The sequence below is a fragment of the Balaenoptera physalus genome (assembly GCF_965194825.1).
Source record: "Balaenoptera physalus genome assembly, chromosome: 15".
Taxonomy (NCBI): Eukaryota; Metazoa; Chordata; class Mammalia; order Artiodactyla; family Balaenopteridae; genus Balaenoptera; species Balaenoptera physalus.
Window position 1 is genome coordinate 78951538 of NC_138894.1, and position 16980 is coordinate 78968517.

At 35.3% G+C, this 16980-nt stretch overlaps 1 protein-coding gene across 12 annotated transcripts in view; it reads right to left on the reverse strand.

Moving 5' to 3' along the window:
* The window catches only part of NCOA1 (nuclear receptor coactivator 1), a 261261-nt gene that overhangs the window by 98021 nt on the left and 146260 nt on the right, over positions 1 to 16980 (reverse strand). For all 12 annotated transcript variants that reach the window (XR_014254217.1, XM_082427427.1, XM_082427418.1 and 9 more), the window contains 3 exons: positions 11854 to 11959; positions 8820 to 8986; positions 3128 to 3225 (listed from right to left, as the gene is read on the reverse strand). Coding sequence is in view for 11 of the 12 variants with exons in the window: in XM_082427427.1 (XP_082283553.1) it covers positions 3128 to 3225; positions 8820 to 8986; positions 11854 to 11942 (354 nt within the window). In the remaining variant the exon portion in view is untranslated. The remainder of the gene's footprint in view (positions 1 to 3127; positions 3226 to 8819; positions 8987 to 11853; positions 11960 to 16980) is intronic.

The window sequence follows — 16980 nt, forward strand, 5'->3', positions numbered from 1 at the left end:
AAGATGAAGCAAATGATATTACTTGGGCTAAAAAACCAAGCACTAAATTTTGAGAATGTTCTCACGTTAGCGGTGTTGGTAGAGGGAATTATGGTTCATACAAAAACAGAAGAATAGTTAGGGTAGTAGGAAAAAAATGTATAAAGGAGTTAGAAAATCAAGAGACCTATACAAGTTTGAGTGTTAGGAAGACTTCACCAGAAAGAAGGGCCTTGAGGTAGGACAGGAAAGGAGAATTTATTTTATTTATATAGATATTTATTTTTAAATACATGTATGATTTAAATACACATATTTATATTTAAGTATATGCATGTATATAATAAACATACCTATAAAAAAAATAAAATTAGGCCTAGAGATGGAAAAGCCTAATTTGTGGGGAATGAGTGTGTATATATACACACATGTATGTGTTTTTAAACATTCATGTATGAAGAAGGAGTACTTAAGGTGATGAGCCTGCTTGGAAACAAAACATCTGTTTCGAGAACAGAGGGAGGAAAGATTAGATAGGAAAAAAACGGGTGAAAATTACACAGTAATTACAAAGTAATTCAAGATTAAAAGTTCTTCATTTTAAAAAATTTGACAGAGTTGTTAAAATAGTAAGTTCTCTTACAATGTCTACATAAATAGTTAAAAAATTATGGTCAGGAAAACACCTACTGTAATAAACTGAGGCATCCCTTACTCAAAAGTGAAATTCTACAGTAGAAATTAGCACTAGCTAAATAATTCTAAAAGTTTTATTTTCCCAACTAGTCCTAACTATAATAAAGAAGTAGCAAAGCCAGACAGTTGTCTTCAGTTTTCCATCTGACCATTAGAATGCCTTTATCAAAATTTCTTTTTCTTTTTTAACATCTTTATTAGAGTATAATTGCTTTACAACGGTGTGCTAGTTTCTGCTTTATAACAAAGTGAATCAGCTATACATATACATATATCCCCGTATCTCCTCCCTCTTGCATCTCCCTCCCATCCTCCCTATCCCACCCCTCTAGGTGGTCACAAAGCACCAAGCTGATCTCTCTGTGCTATGCGGCTGCTTCCCACTAGCTATCTATTTTACATTTGGTACTGTACATATGTCCATGCCACTCTCACTTCATCCCAGCTTATCCTTCCCCCTCCCCATTTCCTCAAGTCCATTCTCCATGTCTGAGTCTTTATTCCTGTCCTGCCCCTAGGTTCTTCAGAACCATTTTTTTTTTTTTTTAGATTCCATATATATGTGTTAGCATACGGTATTTGTTTTTATCTTTCTGACTTACTTCACTCTGTATGACAGACTCTAGGTCCATCCACCTCACTACAAATAACTCAATTTCATTCCTTTTTATGGCTGAGTAATATTGCATTGTATATATGTACCACATCTTCTTTATCCATTTGTCTGTCTCTGGGCATTTAGGTTGCTTCCATGTTCTGCCTATTGTAAATAGTGCTGCAGTGAACATTGGGGTGCATGTGTCTTTATGAATTATGGTTTTCTTTGGGTATATACCCAGTAGTGGGATTGGTGGGTCATGTGGTAATTCTATTTTTAGTTTTTTAAGGAACCTCCATACTGTTCTCCATAGTGGCTGTATCAATTTACATTCCCATCAACAGTGCAAGAGGGTTCCCTTTTCTCCACACCCTCCCCAGCATTTGTTGTTTGTAGATTTTCTGATGATGCCCAATCTAACTGGTGTGAGGTGATACCTCATTGTAGTTTTGATTTGCATTTCTCTAATATTAGTGATGTTGAGCATCCCTTCGTGTGTTTGTTGGCAATCTGTATATCTTCTTTGGAGAAATGTCTGTTTAGGTCTTCCGCCCATTTTTGGATGGGGTTGTTTGTTTTCTTGATACTGAACTGCATGAGCTGCTTGTAAATTTTGGAAATTAATCCTTTGTCAGTTGCTTCATTTCCAAATATTTTCTCCCATTCTGAGGGCTGTCTTTTCATCTTGTTTATGTTTTCCTTTGCTGTGCAAAAGCTTTTAAGTTTCATTAGGTCCCATTTGTTTATTTTTGTTTTTATTTCCATTTCTCTAGGAGGTGGGTCAAAAAAGATCTTGCTGCAATTTATGTCAAAGAGTGTTCTGCCTATGTTTTCCTCTAAGAGTTTGATGGTGTCTGGCCTTACATTTAGGTCTTTAATCCATTTTGAGTTTATTTTTGTGTATGGTGTTAGGGAGTGTTCTAATTTCAGTCTTTTACATGGAGCTGTCCAGTTTTCCCAGCACCACTTATTGAAGAGGCTGTCTTTTCTCCATTGTATATTCTTGCCTCATTTATCAAAGATAAGGTGACCATATGTGCATGGGTTTATCTCTGGGCTTTCTATACTGTTCCATTGATCTATATTTCTGTTTTTGTGCCAGTACCATACTGTCTTGATTACTGTAGCTTTGTAGTATAGTCTGAAGTCCGGGAGCCTGATTCCTCCAGCTCCGTTTTTCTTTCTCAAGATGGCTTTGGCTATTCGGGGTCTTTTGTATTTCCATACAAATTGTGAAATTTTTTGTTCTAGTTCTGTGAAAAATGCCATTGGTAGTTTGATAGGGATTGCATTGAATCTGTAGATTGCTTTGGGTAGTAGAGTCATTTTCACAATGTTGATTCTTCCAATCCAAGAACATGGTATATCTCTCCATCTGTTTGTATCATCTAAAATTTCTTTCATCAGTGTCTTATAGTTTTCTGCATACAGGTCTTTTGTCTCCTTAGGTAGGTTTATTCCTAGGTATTTTATTCTTTTTGTTGCAATGGTAAATGGGAGTGTTTCCTTAATTTCTCTTTCAGATTTTTCATCATTAGTGTATAGGAATGCAAGAGATTTCTTTGCATTAATTTTGTATCCTGCTACTTTACCAAATTTATCGATAAGCTCTAGTAGTTTTCTGGTAGCATCTTTATGAAAATTTCTCATGTTCATTATTCACATTTAATTTTGAAATAGTAACAACGGTCAAAATAGTTTCTAAAATAAAATAATTATTAAAAGTTCCTTAAAACTTTACTCTGTTTTACAATTTATTAATTGGATGTTAAAACATAAAAGAAGATAAAGAAAAAAACCAAATTGGGTAGAAAAAAGATTCTGATCACTTTCTAAGTCAATGAGAACAGCTACCTCCAAAAGAAGAGGTCCCAAGGATTCCTTTTCTATCACTCCTTGACTACTCGACGAGATGTCTGACTTCTGTACTTCATCATCAGTTGTTGATTTCTCTGTAACAAAGCAGCAAACAAGTCACATCCAAAAAGAGCTCATTTCCATAATGGCACGTTTATTAAGACATGAATTCACCTAATTTCAGATTCAAATAATATTTATTCATTATCTAGGCACTTTCACATTAAATCTTAATTATACTCATTTTATGGATAATGAAATTGAGGTTCACAAAGGTTAAATAATGTGTCTCAAATCATATAACTAATAAATGGCAGCAGGAGGATTTGAATTCTGACCAAGTCCAGTGTTCCAACAAATGGAAAAAATGGTGTAAAAATATACAGTCTTTTAAAAAAAAGTCTGCATCAAAAATTTTTAAGAAATAAGTAAATCGTAAAAGAATAATTATTTCCTCCATCTTTCTCCTTCTCTGATTTGATCAACTGCCATTGAAGAGAGAGTGAAGGTACGATTCTGTGAGCCTGCATGAAATAGCTAACTTTTCACCTTCATGTCATGATGATCTGATTGATAAAACTGCAACTGCTAAATGATTTAGAATTCTTTTGTGTGGTGATGTTGAATAATCCATCCATCATCTTAAAGCAGCAGCATACTTATATAAAAGTTTCCAATCTGTCAGACTAATTAGCTCACCAAAAAGCAAATACAGTATTATTGAATATAGAGATTCATTTTTTTCACTTTAAAATATGAAATATTTCAAATATTACAGAAAACACAGAAAGTGGCATAGCATACAGTCACACAGCCACCATTCATTTTTCACAGATGTTAACATTATTTGCTTCCAGTCTTTCCTTTTTAAATAAATAAAATGCTACAAATAGAGCTACAGCTCTACCACTATTCCTCTTCTGTCCGTTTTCAGAAGTAACCAGTGTTCTGAGGTCAGCATAAACATTTCTAAGAATGTTTTTATACTTCAACTACATATGCATGATTTTTACAAATATATTATTGTTTCGTGTTTTAATGTTTACATAAAAATATATAGACTTTTTCAACTTTTTCCACTCAATATTATGTTCGAGATTTAACTATACTGATACATATAAATTTCATACACTCATTTGAACTGCTATATAGTATATGAATAACCCACAGTTGATTTCCTAGTCCCCTACTGTTAGACCTTTTGACTTCTTACAATGCTGTAATAAACTATTTTCAGTATTTCCTCTTTTGCACATTTGTGACAGTTTCTTAGGGTAAATATTAGAAGTGAAATTGCTGGATCACAGGGTCTGTGTATTTTCAACATTACTAAGTTTGACAAATTACTCTCCAAAGAGGTTGTACCACCAGTAACATACAAGGGTTATTGTTTTTCTGTATGCTGACACTTGATATCAGCACAGCTTTTAATTTTTGCGAACCTAATGGGTGTAAAATGTTATCTTATATAGTATTTATAATAACAGCTTTACTGAGCTACAATTCACACAGCATACCATTCATGGATTTAAAACATACAATTCAGTGGTTTTTAGTGTATTCACAGAGTTGTGCAGCCACCATCACAATAAATTTTAGAACACTTTCATCAACCCAAAAAGAAACCCCATACCCTTTAGCAGTCATTCCTCATTTTCCCAACACTCCCAAGCCCAAGGCAACCACCAATCTACTTTCTGTCTCTATAGATTTGCCTATTTTTGACATTTTATATAAATGGAATCATATAATATGTGGTCCTTTGTGACTGGCTTCTTTTGCTTAGTGTAATGTTTTCAAGATTCATCTATGTTGAAGCATTTATCAGTACTTCACTCTTTTTTATTGCTAAATAATATTCCAGTGTATAGGTATACCTCATTTTCTTTACCCATTGATCAGTTGATAGATATACTGTTTGCTTCCACTTATTGGCTATTTATGAATAATGCTGTTATGAACATTTGTGTACAACTTTTCATTTCTCTTGGGTATATGCCTGCAAGTGGACTTGCTGGGCCACATGATAACTTTATCTTTAATATTTTGAGAAACTACTGGGCTGTTTTCCAAAGTGGATGCACAATTTTACACTCTCACCAGCACTGTATGAGGGTTACAATTTCTCCCATCCTTACCAACACTTGTTACTATCTGTCTTTTTGATTGTAGCCACCCTAGCAAGTGTAAAGTGGTCTCTCATTGTGGTTTTGATTTGTATTTTTCTGATGGCTAATAATATTGAGTATGTTTTTCATGTGCTTATTGGTCATTTGTGTATTTTCTTTAGAGAAATGTCTATCCAGAGCCTTTGCCCATTAATTAATTGGGTTATTTATTTTTAAATTATTATGGTATAGGAGTTTCTCATTTAGTTCTAAGATGTACTTCCTTCATCATTTCATGTGTTTCTAACATTAAGACAGGTTTTGTTTCTTAAACAGTTCCAAAAAAACATAAACCATCAAGTCCAAGTACATTAAGTAACTATGCATGAAAAGCACAGCAAACAAAATTTTAGGCAAAACCCAAGGCAGGAGTGGCTATATGACTGGCCTAAGGCATGTGAACAGATGAGACACGCAAGGACAGAGTCTTGTCCTTAAAGGGACAGAAGCATGCCTTCCTGTTTTCTTCTTTCCCTTTCCTGTCATCAGGAACACGTACAGGTGAGCCATGTTTGACCACATGGGTAAGGGCAATACCCTAGGAATGGCTCAGCAAAACAGATGGAAGGAATCTGAACCTCTGACACACACCTAGACTACCTTGTTAAAGCCACTGTACTTTGGGTCTCTTGCTACAGTAGCCTTGCCTGTATCCTAACTAATACATTCCACATTTCTCAATAACATGCTTATTTGCTATATCCTGACTGTGCCCATGTTAGACATAATCTATTAACGTGCCATCATAAAAGGTAAGAATTTAACTTACTTACATCAACCATCTAGACACACATACATATCCCCTCTTCCCATCCTCCCAGTATAGTTACAATAATTTTTAGAGCAGTCAGTATTTAGTATATATGTTACTATGGCCATATAAATATAGTTCACAAATGAGTCAAGGTATGTGCTATAATTTACAATTCTCATATTTCATGTTTTAGTTTTTCTGTGAAGTTTGATTCATCTCTAAACTCTCCTCCAGACTAAAAAAGTCCTCTCAATTTGGTCAGTCATCATACACTCTATGTGTTCCATTTTTTTCCCCATGGAAATATTCCTCCTAGAGTCCTCTATCCACCTGCTCCCATTGGGACTGGCTACTTCTTTAGTCTGCTGCTCAACTGTAACCCTGGGTCTCCTTCTACCTTTCTTTTGTTAAGATTTCATGGTTTCCCTGGGCTAAGATCCTATGTTTTTCTTTCTTGGTTTACTACCTTGGTCTTGATAGATATTTCTGAAAAAAAGTACACAGGAGATAACATTCTTGAGGCTTCAGGTGTCTGAAAATGTCTTTATTTTGCACTCATACTTCATTTGGATGAACACAGAACTCTAGGTCCAGGATACTCATTTTCAGTGTTCCTATTTAGAAATCTGGACCCTCCTGAAAGTAATCTAGTATGTGTCTGTTTTTTCCTCTCTCTTGTTTTTTTCTTTCTGGTGCCTAGAAATTACGCATTGGTGTGAGGTTTTTTCCTTTCTTTTTTATTCATTGTGCTGTGCACTACATGGGTGCTTTCTATCTGGAAACCCATATCTCCTAATTCTGAGAATTTTTTGGTTTTTGTTTCTCTGCATTATTTCTTATAATTTCTTCCCTTCTATTTGGTCTGGTTTTTTTTTTTTTCTGGGACTAATGATGTGTTATACCTCCTGAACTAATCCTATACATTTCTATCTTTCTCTTGTTTTCCTTTACTTGTCTTTTTATTTTACTTTCTATGGGATTTCTTCAAATTATCTTTCAACGCTTTATCTTTTTATTCAACAAATATTCATTGAAAGTCTACTATGTACCCAGGAACTGCTACAGGTATTAAGGATACAATGGTGAACAAACAAAAATCCTTGCCCTCATGAAGCTCTAGTGGGGGTAGGCAGGCAATAAACAAATAAAATGTGTAATATGTTAGATGTAAAAAATACTGTGGGGAAAATAAATCAAGGAAGATGTAGAGAGGTGTGTGTGTGTGTGTGTGTGTGTGTGTGTGTGTGTGTGTGTGTGTGTGTGTGTATGTGTGTCTTAGATAGGTTAGTGAGGGACAAGTTCATTGAGAAAAAATATTTGAACCAACACATAAAAGGGATGCAGGAGTGAGCCTTGTGTATATCCAGGGAAGAGATTTCCAGACAGAGAGAACAGCAAGTGCAAATACCTGAGGCAGAGTGTTCCTGGAATGCTTGGGGCAGAGAGTATGAGAAAATAAGGTAATGAGGTAAAGTTTTTTTCAGTTATCCTGATTTTAAGTTCCAATGTTTCATTTTATAGCATCTTATTCTTGTTTCATAGATGAAATATCCTCCTTTTTGTCTCTGAGGGACTGTTTGATGGCTTTACATTTTCTTTTGCTCCCTGCATTGTCTCTGCTTCCTCTGAGTTCCCTTTATTCTGTTCGTTTGCTTGATTTATTCTCTTTTATAAAAAGACTTTCTTCAAATATCTGGATTTTTATTCATGTTAAAGAGTGAGGTACTAAAATCCTGACTGGCAGTTGTGTGAAGTGTGGGGACAGAGCAAGGAGCTGATTTTTTCACTTGGGGAATCAATTCCAACTGTCAGTGTCTGTGTCTCTTTCCCTTTGGACTGCTCAATTGCCCCAGAGGAATCCTCCCATTTTCAGCTGAGGGAGTATGAGCCAGGCTGTCAGAGTTTCCAGATTGAGCAGGGAAGGTGCCATACAGCCTCTTGTTGGCTATCCCCTCTGCAGACCTACAATACCCGTTTTTCCTGTCTGCTAAATCAGTTGTCACTAGACTATCCAGCTCCTAAAATCTTAAAAGCCTATCACCTCAACCATTTAAAACATACTATTTGTTCATAGTCTTTTTAACATTGCTGCTATTAATCTGAAGTTCTTTGGGGTCTATTCCTTCTGTTTGTTATTTGTGTTCTTACTCACTGTAGATTATTTCCTCCTATGTTATATAAGTTTATAGCATAAAATCTCCCTCAGAAGCACTTTTTCTTTGGGAATCTGACAGGGCGAGGTGTGGTTATGTTCCTTCAAAGTGCTTTGCCTTTGTTTCTGGTAGGCAACCCAGGAGTTGTGTGGTGTTGGGTCCCCAGTAAATATGAATAGTATAAATATGAACCATAAAAATAAATCAGGGTTTTCTCAGAGAAGGCTGTTTCCCCCACCCAGAGCCCAGGTAGAGATAAACTTATAACTCAGATGGAGGGACTTTCCTACCTCTGAGTTGCTGTCTTTCAACCCTATGCCAGAGCCTCAGGTCTGATACCACAACTTGTATCTCCTGACTTAATCCGCTATGATACTGGGTCTCATAACCTTTCAAGGCAACCAGTTCTCAAAATAACTTAATAAGCCACTTTGTTGTAAAAGAAGGGTCTCAGATTCACATTCTAAAATAAATAGCATCTAAACAAAAATGTTCCTTTAATAAAATTACAAAATTGAATGCAATTTCTTAATGATAAAAAATAAAATCACATATTGTAAATGTCTTAATAACAAAGCACACAGTCACAGGGGTTTTTTTGTTCATTTTTTTACCTTGTTCCATTCTCTTCATTAGCTGTATCTGATCGACTGTCTTCTTCAATATCTTGCATTTGTCTGGTTTTACACTCAAGCTGTCAATGTCACTGATGTTGGCAGACAATAACTCAGCTAGCTCTTCTAAATATTTATTTTCTTGCTCCCTGCGCCTCTTTTCAGTGCTGTTACACAAAGGAAATCCAGTTACTGTACTTTCTACCACCATATTTCCTTCTCTGATCAAGTATTTAATATTTACATATTTGCAGAGATTCCTGTTTTTATCCAGAATATAAAACCAGATTTAGAAAACAATTTAAAATTGTATCTAAAAAACAAATATTACAAAATACCAAGGTGCAGAAAACAATTCTGGCTAAAAAACATAAAGAGAATGACTGCTATCACAGATGTATTCCCTCAATGATGTATATACATTGAATATTTCAAATAAATACTCGATATCAAAAAGAAGCAGACAGTACATATACTAGCTGCATTTGAAATTATTAGATGTTCTAAATAATAATTCCTTAAAATAGAAAATCTGAATTTTCAAATAAGTTTGTTGTAAATTAAGCAGGCATACTACACCAGAGTTCAAATAAATTATAATTAGAAATCTGATAAAGTCTTGATTCTTATAATGTACTTAAAATTATAACCCCACACCCATCAGGTTGGCAAAAAGTTAAAGTGCGGAGAATGCAAGAAAAAGGGAACTCTCAATGCTTATCATTTAAAGAACAATGTGATAATTACCCAGTTAACATAAAAATGTACACAGATCCTAAAGAAACTCTTCCTAAAACAGGAGGTGTGTACGAGGATGTTCATGTTCACTGTAGTACTACTGGCTGTAAGAATGAAAATTTGTAACAAAATGGTTGTTTACCCATAGGAAATGTCTATCTGTAGGGAAACAGATTTCTCAAATACGGTATATTCGTGTAATACAAATACTTATCAAAAGTTAACAGAACTGAATAAATCTATTTATCTTTATGTCTAAAGATCCATGCTGAAAAGTATACTGTAGAAAAATACACATAGTATTATATAATATATAAATTTAATAAACATTCTATATTGTTCACAGATACTTATATATGCATAATCATTAAAAACAGATTGAAAGAATTAGAGACAAATCAATTTTATCATTAATCATCTTACTACTTTTATTTGAACAAAACTGCAAATACGTGGTTTATATGTGGTGGGTATACATCGTTTCCTAGTCTCTATTCTTTTATAGGTTAAAAAATTTTCCCCAAATAAAAATTTAAAGTAAAATACAATAGTTTTATCTATTTATTCTTAAATTAAGAAGGACTGACATATATAGAAATAGACAAGAACATTAACTCTGACAACACAAACTGAATTGCATCTTGATATCAGCATTCCTCCTAGCTTCTGGACACTTACCTATGATTATGAGTACTTAGGTTATCATCGCTCAGTAACAGTTCTCTGAACTGATTAAGAGAAGTAGTCACTTTTCTTTCCCCAACCTGAAGCCCTGGCACTCTCCTGTAAAAATTCTTTCTTTGTCCTCCCATGAGAAAAAGCATGTAATCCAATGACAGAAGAGTCTTCTGCCGTTTTACGCTCTACATCAATGATTATCAACTGGGGGCCATATTGCTTTCCCTGTCCCCAGGGATATCTGACAATGTTTGGAGACTTTTTTGGTTATCACAACTGGTAGGACATTTTGGTTATCATAACTGATATAAAGATGCTATTTGGCATCTAGTGTGTAGAAGCCAGCGACCCTGCCAAACATCCTACAATATGCAGGATAGCTTCTTGCCCACAATGTCAACAGTGTGGAGGTTGAGAAACCTTGCTCCAGATCCTTGAAGGTGAATGGAATAAAATCCCCACTCTTCTCTCAGGTAGGAAAGCTGGTGTTTTGATCTGATTGAGGTTCCTTCTCTATCTGGCATTTATTACAGTCTCCTTAGCAATAATTCTCTTTTGCCTATTTGATGACCACATTCCTTATTAACAACAAATATTTAATTCCACAGATATTCATTCTTTAAAATCCTGATATTAACAATTTTTTTCTTTGTTCCACTAATACCATAATATACTGAAATAGCAGTTAAAGATGTACAATGGATTCATTTATTCATTTGAATATTAAATATTTTCTGTGTCCTTACTATATATGTTAAACATTGTGCTAGGAACTAGGGATAAAATGGTGAGTAAGGACAAAGTTCTTACCAAATGGCAGCTTAGCCTGTAGTAGAGAACTCATGAAATAAGCACACAAACTAATATAAACCTGAAATTGCAGATTATAGCTATAAAAATACATGTGAAATAGATACAAATGGGGGAGATGTGACCTAATAGTTAATGGAAGGAAGAGAAGGCTCCCTTTAAGAAAGTAATGACTAGGGCTTCCCTGGTAGCACAGTGGTTAAGAATCCCCTGCCAATGCAGGGGACAGGGGCTCCAGTCCTGGTCCAGGAAGATCCCACATGTCACGGAGCAACTAAGCCCGTGAGCCACAACTACTGAGCCTGTGCTCTAGAGCCCGCGCGCCACAACTACTGAGCCCGCGTGCTACAACTACTGAAGCCTGCGCGCCTAGAGCCCACGCTCCGCAACAAGGGACGCCACCACAATGAGAAGCCTGCGCACCACAACAAAGAGTAGCCCCCGCTCACTGCAACTAGAGAGAGCCTGCATGCAGCAATAAAGACCCAATGCAGCCAAAAATAAATAAATTAAATAAATAAATTAAAAAAAAAAAGAAAGTAATGACTAAACTGGTATTTGGAGAATGCATAGGTGTTGACTACAGGAAATCTAGAGGGAGCAAGCTGGTTGAGGGAGCAGCATGTGTAAAGGCCCTGGGGAAGGAAGAGAACATGGTAAGTATGAGGGACTCAGAGAAGGCTGGTAAACTTGGAGTAGATGAAGCAAAAGCTCTAAAGTGAAATGAAAATGACAATGACAATAAAGTGACAATGAAAATGATAAAGCAGCTCTGCCAGAAACAGACTAAGAAAAAGAGTGTTCCTACCTTGATGCCAGTGTGTCACATGGCGATCCTTTTCTCTTATGTGAGTCTGGGTTAGCAGGGTCAGATGAACTGTCCCCAAGGCCACTCATGTTGAAAAACTTCACACCTAAAAAGGAAGGAAAACAGTAAGAAATCTACCCTAATGAACTATCCAACTCTATGGGAATAGGAAGCTCCCTTGTGTTAGAATATATCTAAACACTGTGGTTTCTCAATGAATAATTACAGCCATCATAAAAGCATCCACATTTATATAAAAGCACAGGAGTCATCAGCTATTTAGTGTTTCTACACTTTCTTTTCTATACCTGTAAAATAAAATTAGTCATCCTTTATAAAATCATAGAGATCAATTAGGATGAAAATATCGTTAGAATAATTAAATAGACAATGAGATTTTTTTAAAGAGAAAAAACCACTTCATATGTAAATGTAAAAACTGTGTGAGAGTCAGATAGATTCTTTTTTATATTTATTTATTTTAGATTATTTTGAAAAGGACTTAAAACAACTTTTACTCATAAGGTTTGGGATTTTATATTGATAGGAAAAGAAATAATACATATATGATTAAAATTAAACGATGAACTAGATTTGGATTTTGAATTGTACTTACCAACTTTGAATTCCATACTCCTAACCTTTTGCTTATGCAGTCAGGCGACAAAGATCAAATGTTTAGTCTACGTTAGGATCTTGTTATAGATGCCAGAGAACACAAAGTCATTTCCCCTAGCATGTCAGCCAGGTCTCTCTCTTACATGTTGTGCCAGTCAGTGACTGCACTTAAAGATCCCTTCTGATCTGTCCCTATCAACCACTATTCTCTACAGAATCTCTAACGAAACTCGGAATCTTATCTCTGGCCTTATACTCATCACTACCACTTAGATTTTACTAATGCCAAACAACACACCTCTTATTCTCTTCCATTCCATCTACCCTTGTAAAAGGAGAGGAAATTCTTGTTAAACGGGAAAAACCTTTAACTTTTCATTAAATTCTAAAATTATTAAATAAATACAGTGCTGCATGTTAGCAGCCATGCTTGTAAAGTTGAGATCCAGAAGAATTTCTCACATGACTTTAATTAATATGTCAGAATAAATCCTTTTTCTCTAGTCCTAAAACTTCCTCTGTCTCCAGCTCTTTCTCAGTACCAAAGATTGCCATACCCCCTTTTCAATATAAAAATAACACCTAGAACTCTAATCATGACTTTATTATTCCATGTAACCAAAAAGGCACATTTCTAATTTCTCCATATTAGACGTGCAGGTCATGAAATTTTCCAGCTCCTAGGATCGCAATCTTGTAATTATTTTTTACTCTTCTCTTTTACTCCTCGTTTTGTATCGGTATCCACGTCCTGTCAATTCTTCATTAACAGGAGATCTTACAGTGTCCCCTCCTTCTTCATTCTCAGATACAGTTATGATCCTTACTTGGAAGCAAACACCTCATTCTAGATTCCTGCAAGATCCTTCTATCTTGTTTCTCAATTCCAGTCACTCTCACTTCTAATGTGTCCTATAAACAGCAGTAAAACCATTCCTGCTCAAATGGCATTTTCAAGATATCACTTCCCTGATAAGGAATCAGCTTAATTCCCCTACTGCAGCATGGTGGTTAAAAGCATGGGCGTTAGGGTCAGAAAGGCCCTGCTTAATCATTACCTGCCTGTTCCTGGGCAAAGTGCTTAATCTCCTTAAATCTCCTATTTCTTCATCCGTAACAGAAGGATAATAACTATACTTACCTACCTTTAGATTTGTTGTGAGGACTGAATGAACAGTGCATGTAAAGAGTGCACTGTAGGTTCCTAGAGAATGTTGGTTATTGTTATTATCTCCCCTTTAGACTAAGAGCTCCATGAGGGGGGTAGTGTTCACTCAGTGGATAACTCATCCCATACTTCCTCATCGATAAATACAATGGACACTTTTCATTCCTCCACTCATTAATGCTCAATAAATGCTAACTTATTACTATTATTTTATTGGACTGTTTGGAGCAGCATCTGAAACTGTTTCCTTCTGGAAATATTGTCATCCATTGACTTCTGTGATCCTATGCTTCCTTCATTTACTTAAATAAATCAAGCATCTATCATGTCTCAGGCACTGTGCTAGGAGCTGAGCAAATCGCGGACAGCAAAATAGAGGTTCCTGCCCTCGCAGAGTGGGAGACATAAACAAATAAAACACAAAATTAATATGTAATTTTCTTATAGTGATAAAATCGTAAAGGAAAAGAATACGGTTCATAGAGAAAAACAATAGAGGAGACCTAATTTTAATTGGGCGATCAACTGAGGCTTCTCTGAAGAAGTGATGTTTAAGCCACAGACTGAGAGATTAGTAGAATTAGTGTGGTTTTCTACTTTCCTTATTCTCAGTACTTTTGCCCAATTCTTTGGGGTTAGATTTCCTCATGGTTCTAATGTCCTATGCCTCCTTTCTCCTCATACTATACATTATTCTGGGGTGATATCACTCACTCAACATGGTTTCAAAAAAAAAAATCTCTAAACCAATTACTCCTGAATCTCCATCTCTAGCCCAGATCTCCTAGGTCTCAGACCCATAACCCCACTCCTTGCCAGATAACTCTACGTAGAGGTCACAGAGGCACTTCAAATTCAACTTTCCAAATGAACTTAACATCTCCTCCTTACGCAATTTTTTTCTCTCAGTTCGTACACTGGAGTCATTCTAGCCTCTTCTCTCATACCCCACATGCAAGCAAACAGTAAGATGTGTCCATTTTTATTTCCTAAATATTTCCAAAATCCACCCCTTTCTTATAGTCTCCTCTCACCTGTTGCTGAACTATTAAAAACATCATAGTTTTTATGGTGGTCTCCCTGAGCCACCAAAGTAGGCTATCAAAAACATAAGTTTGATCATGTCAATCTCTTGCTTTAAACCCTTCCCTAAATCCTCACTGCCCACAGGATAACATTCAACATAATATACAAAGTTTGCATCAGTTCCCATCTATTGTGTGTCCATTATAGAATTTGGTGAATGAGTGATTAAATGTTTGTCCAATCAAGTTTAGCCCAACCTATATAAACAATATATAAACAGACTATATATATTATATACTACATATAGTCCCTATATACACATATAGATTATATATGTTAATTTTAGTTTCAACACTAAGGAAAGCCTTTAAAAATAAAATCCTTGATACTATCCCATCTTCCCAGCAAAGGTAAACATTAGTCAGGAACTTTAAATTGATCTCAATGTGGGTAGCCCAAGTTAACTCAGCAAAAAGTATTTATTGAGCTCCTACTATATGCCAGCTTCTGTTCTAGGTAGTGGGAGTACAACTGTGCATGAAACTTATAAAAAAATCACTGTCCTCATAGAGTTTCATTCTATTGTGAGGGAGAGAGAAGCAAAATTAAAAAGTAAATTATAGAGTATATTAGAAGGTGATAAGTATTATGGAGGAAAACAAGGCAAAAACAGAGGCTTACGTTTTGTGGAAGGAGAGGGGCAGCAATTTTAAGTAAAGTAGTTAGGAAGGGCCTCACTGAGAAGGTGAGACATGAGCAAAGACTTGAAGGAGGTGAGGGAGAGAGAATGACATCTGGAAGAAGAGTGCTCCTGGCAGAGGAAGGGCCATACGGCCTGAAGGGCGGAGCATAACTACGCTTTTTGAGAAACATGAAAGAGATCAGTGTGGGTAAAACTGGGGAGTGAGGAACAGGCAATAAGGCTGCATCATGTAAGGTCTTGGCTGAAACCATTTTAAAGACTTTAGCTTTACTCTGAGTGAATTAGCCAGTCACTGGAGGATTAAGAACAGAGGAATGACAAGGTCTGATTTTCATTCTAAGACTTCCTCCATGAACAATAAGCACATCTTTCTGATCTCAGTAATTTGGTATCTAAATAAGTTTCCAGCTGCCAAATGGAGATTTCCATTTGGATATCCCACGTCACCTCAAATTCAACATGTATAAAACATGATGGGCTTTTAAGTTCCATATTTCTATTAATGATACACAAATGAGATGAGCTGCATTATGGATTAATGTCATCATAGAAAAACATTTATTAAACCTCTTGTCGGGGGGAGAGGAAGGCTCTATATGACAAGGAAAATAATTACAATTTAAGGTGGACAGCCTCAATGCAAAGGTCAATATGCCAGACTTGTCACCATAACCAAAAAGATGTTGAAAGACCCGACAATGGCTTTGTTAGCATCCATTCTCAAATACAAAACTAGAAAAATCAGTTAAGTGATATATTACTATAATGAGTAAGACTGTTACCTTCTTCTCCTATGGAGAGTCACAGAAACATAAATGAGATTAACCAGATACCACAGAAGTAAAGAAGCCACTTAATTTTATTTTTACTTAGAAATAAAATATAAATATATTTCAAAGTTTATTAAAACAAAAAATGAAATTATGTGATAAATTCATAATAATAAAGAAGCATCAATGCTAAATTTTTCAACAAAAGTAGAAATAAAAGAGAGAAGAAAATGATGAACAGGAAAGAAAATGAAAGATAAGGCTTTGGAGTTCGCTAAAATCCAAAAGAAAATTTAACCAACTCCTACTTAATGCTCAGCTTTACTTAGCTGCCAGTCTTCCCTGCCTCCTAAGACATTAGGTTATACCCATCTAAGAATTTACCCATCTGAATTCTATTGGCTCTCAAAATATTGCTGAGCATATATTTCTTATGATAATATGCTATAAAATTATAATTCTCTTGTTTGTCTCCTCTTCTAGATTGTGAACTCAAAAACAGTTACTAGATCTTTTTATTGTATATCCAATATGTAACATAATGTCTAAAAGATATAGAAGCTAAAGTAGGTGATAAATTAAGTAATTAAGTTATTTTACTAATATGACATTTAAATTTTTTAAAGAATATTTTAGATTTTTTATAATTAAATATTTTATGGAATCTTTCATAATGTTTTGGAATTCTTTTCTATAATTGAGAAATTGAGCTTTCTTGAAATCCTTGTTCCCCTGTTTTCAATGGAAAAAAAACAAACAAACAACTACCTTCTTGGTCTAGAAATTTGAGAACATCTCTTCTAATTCTGAAAAGGTTAAGATCTATTTTGGAGAAACCTCCT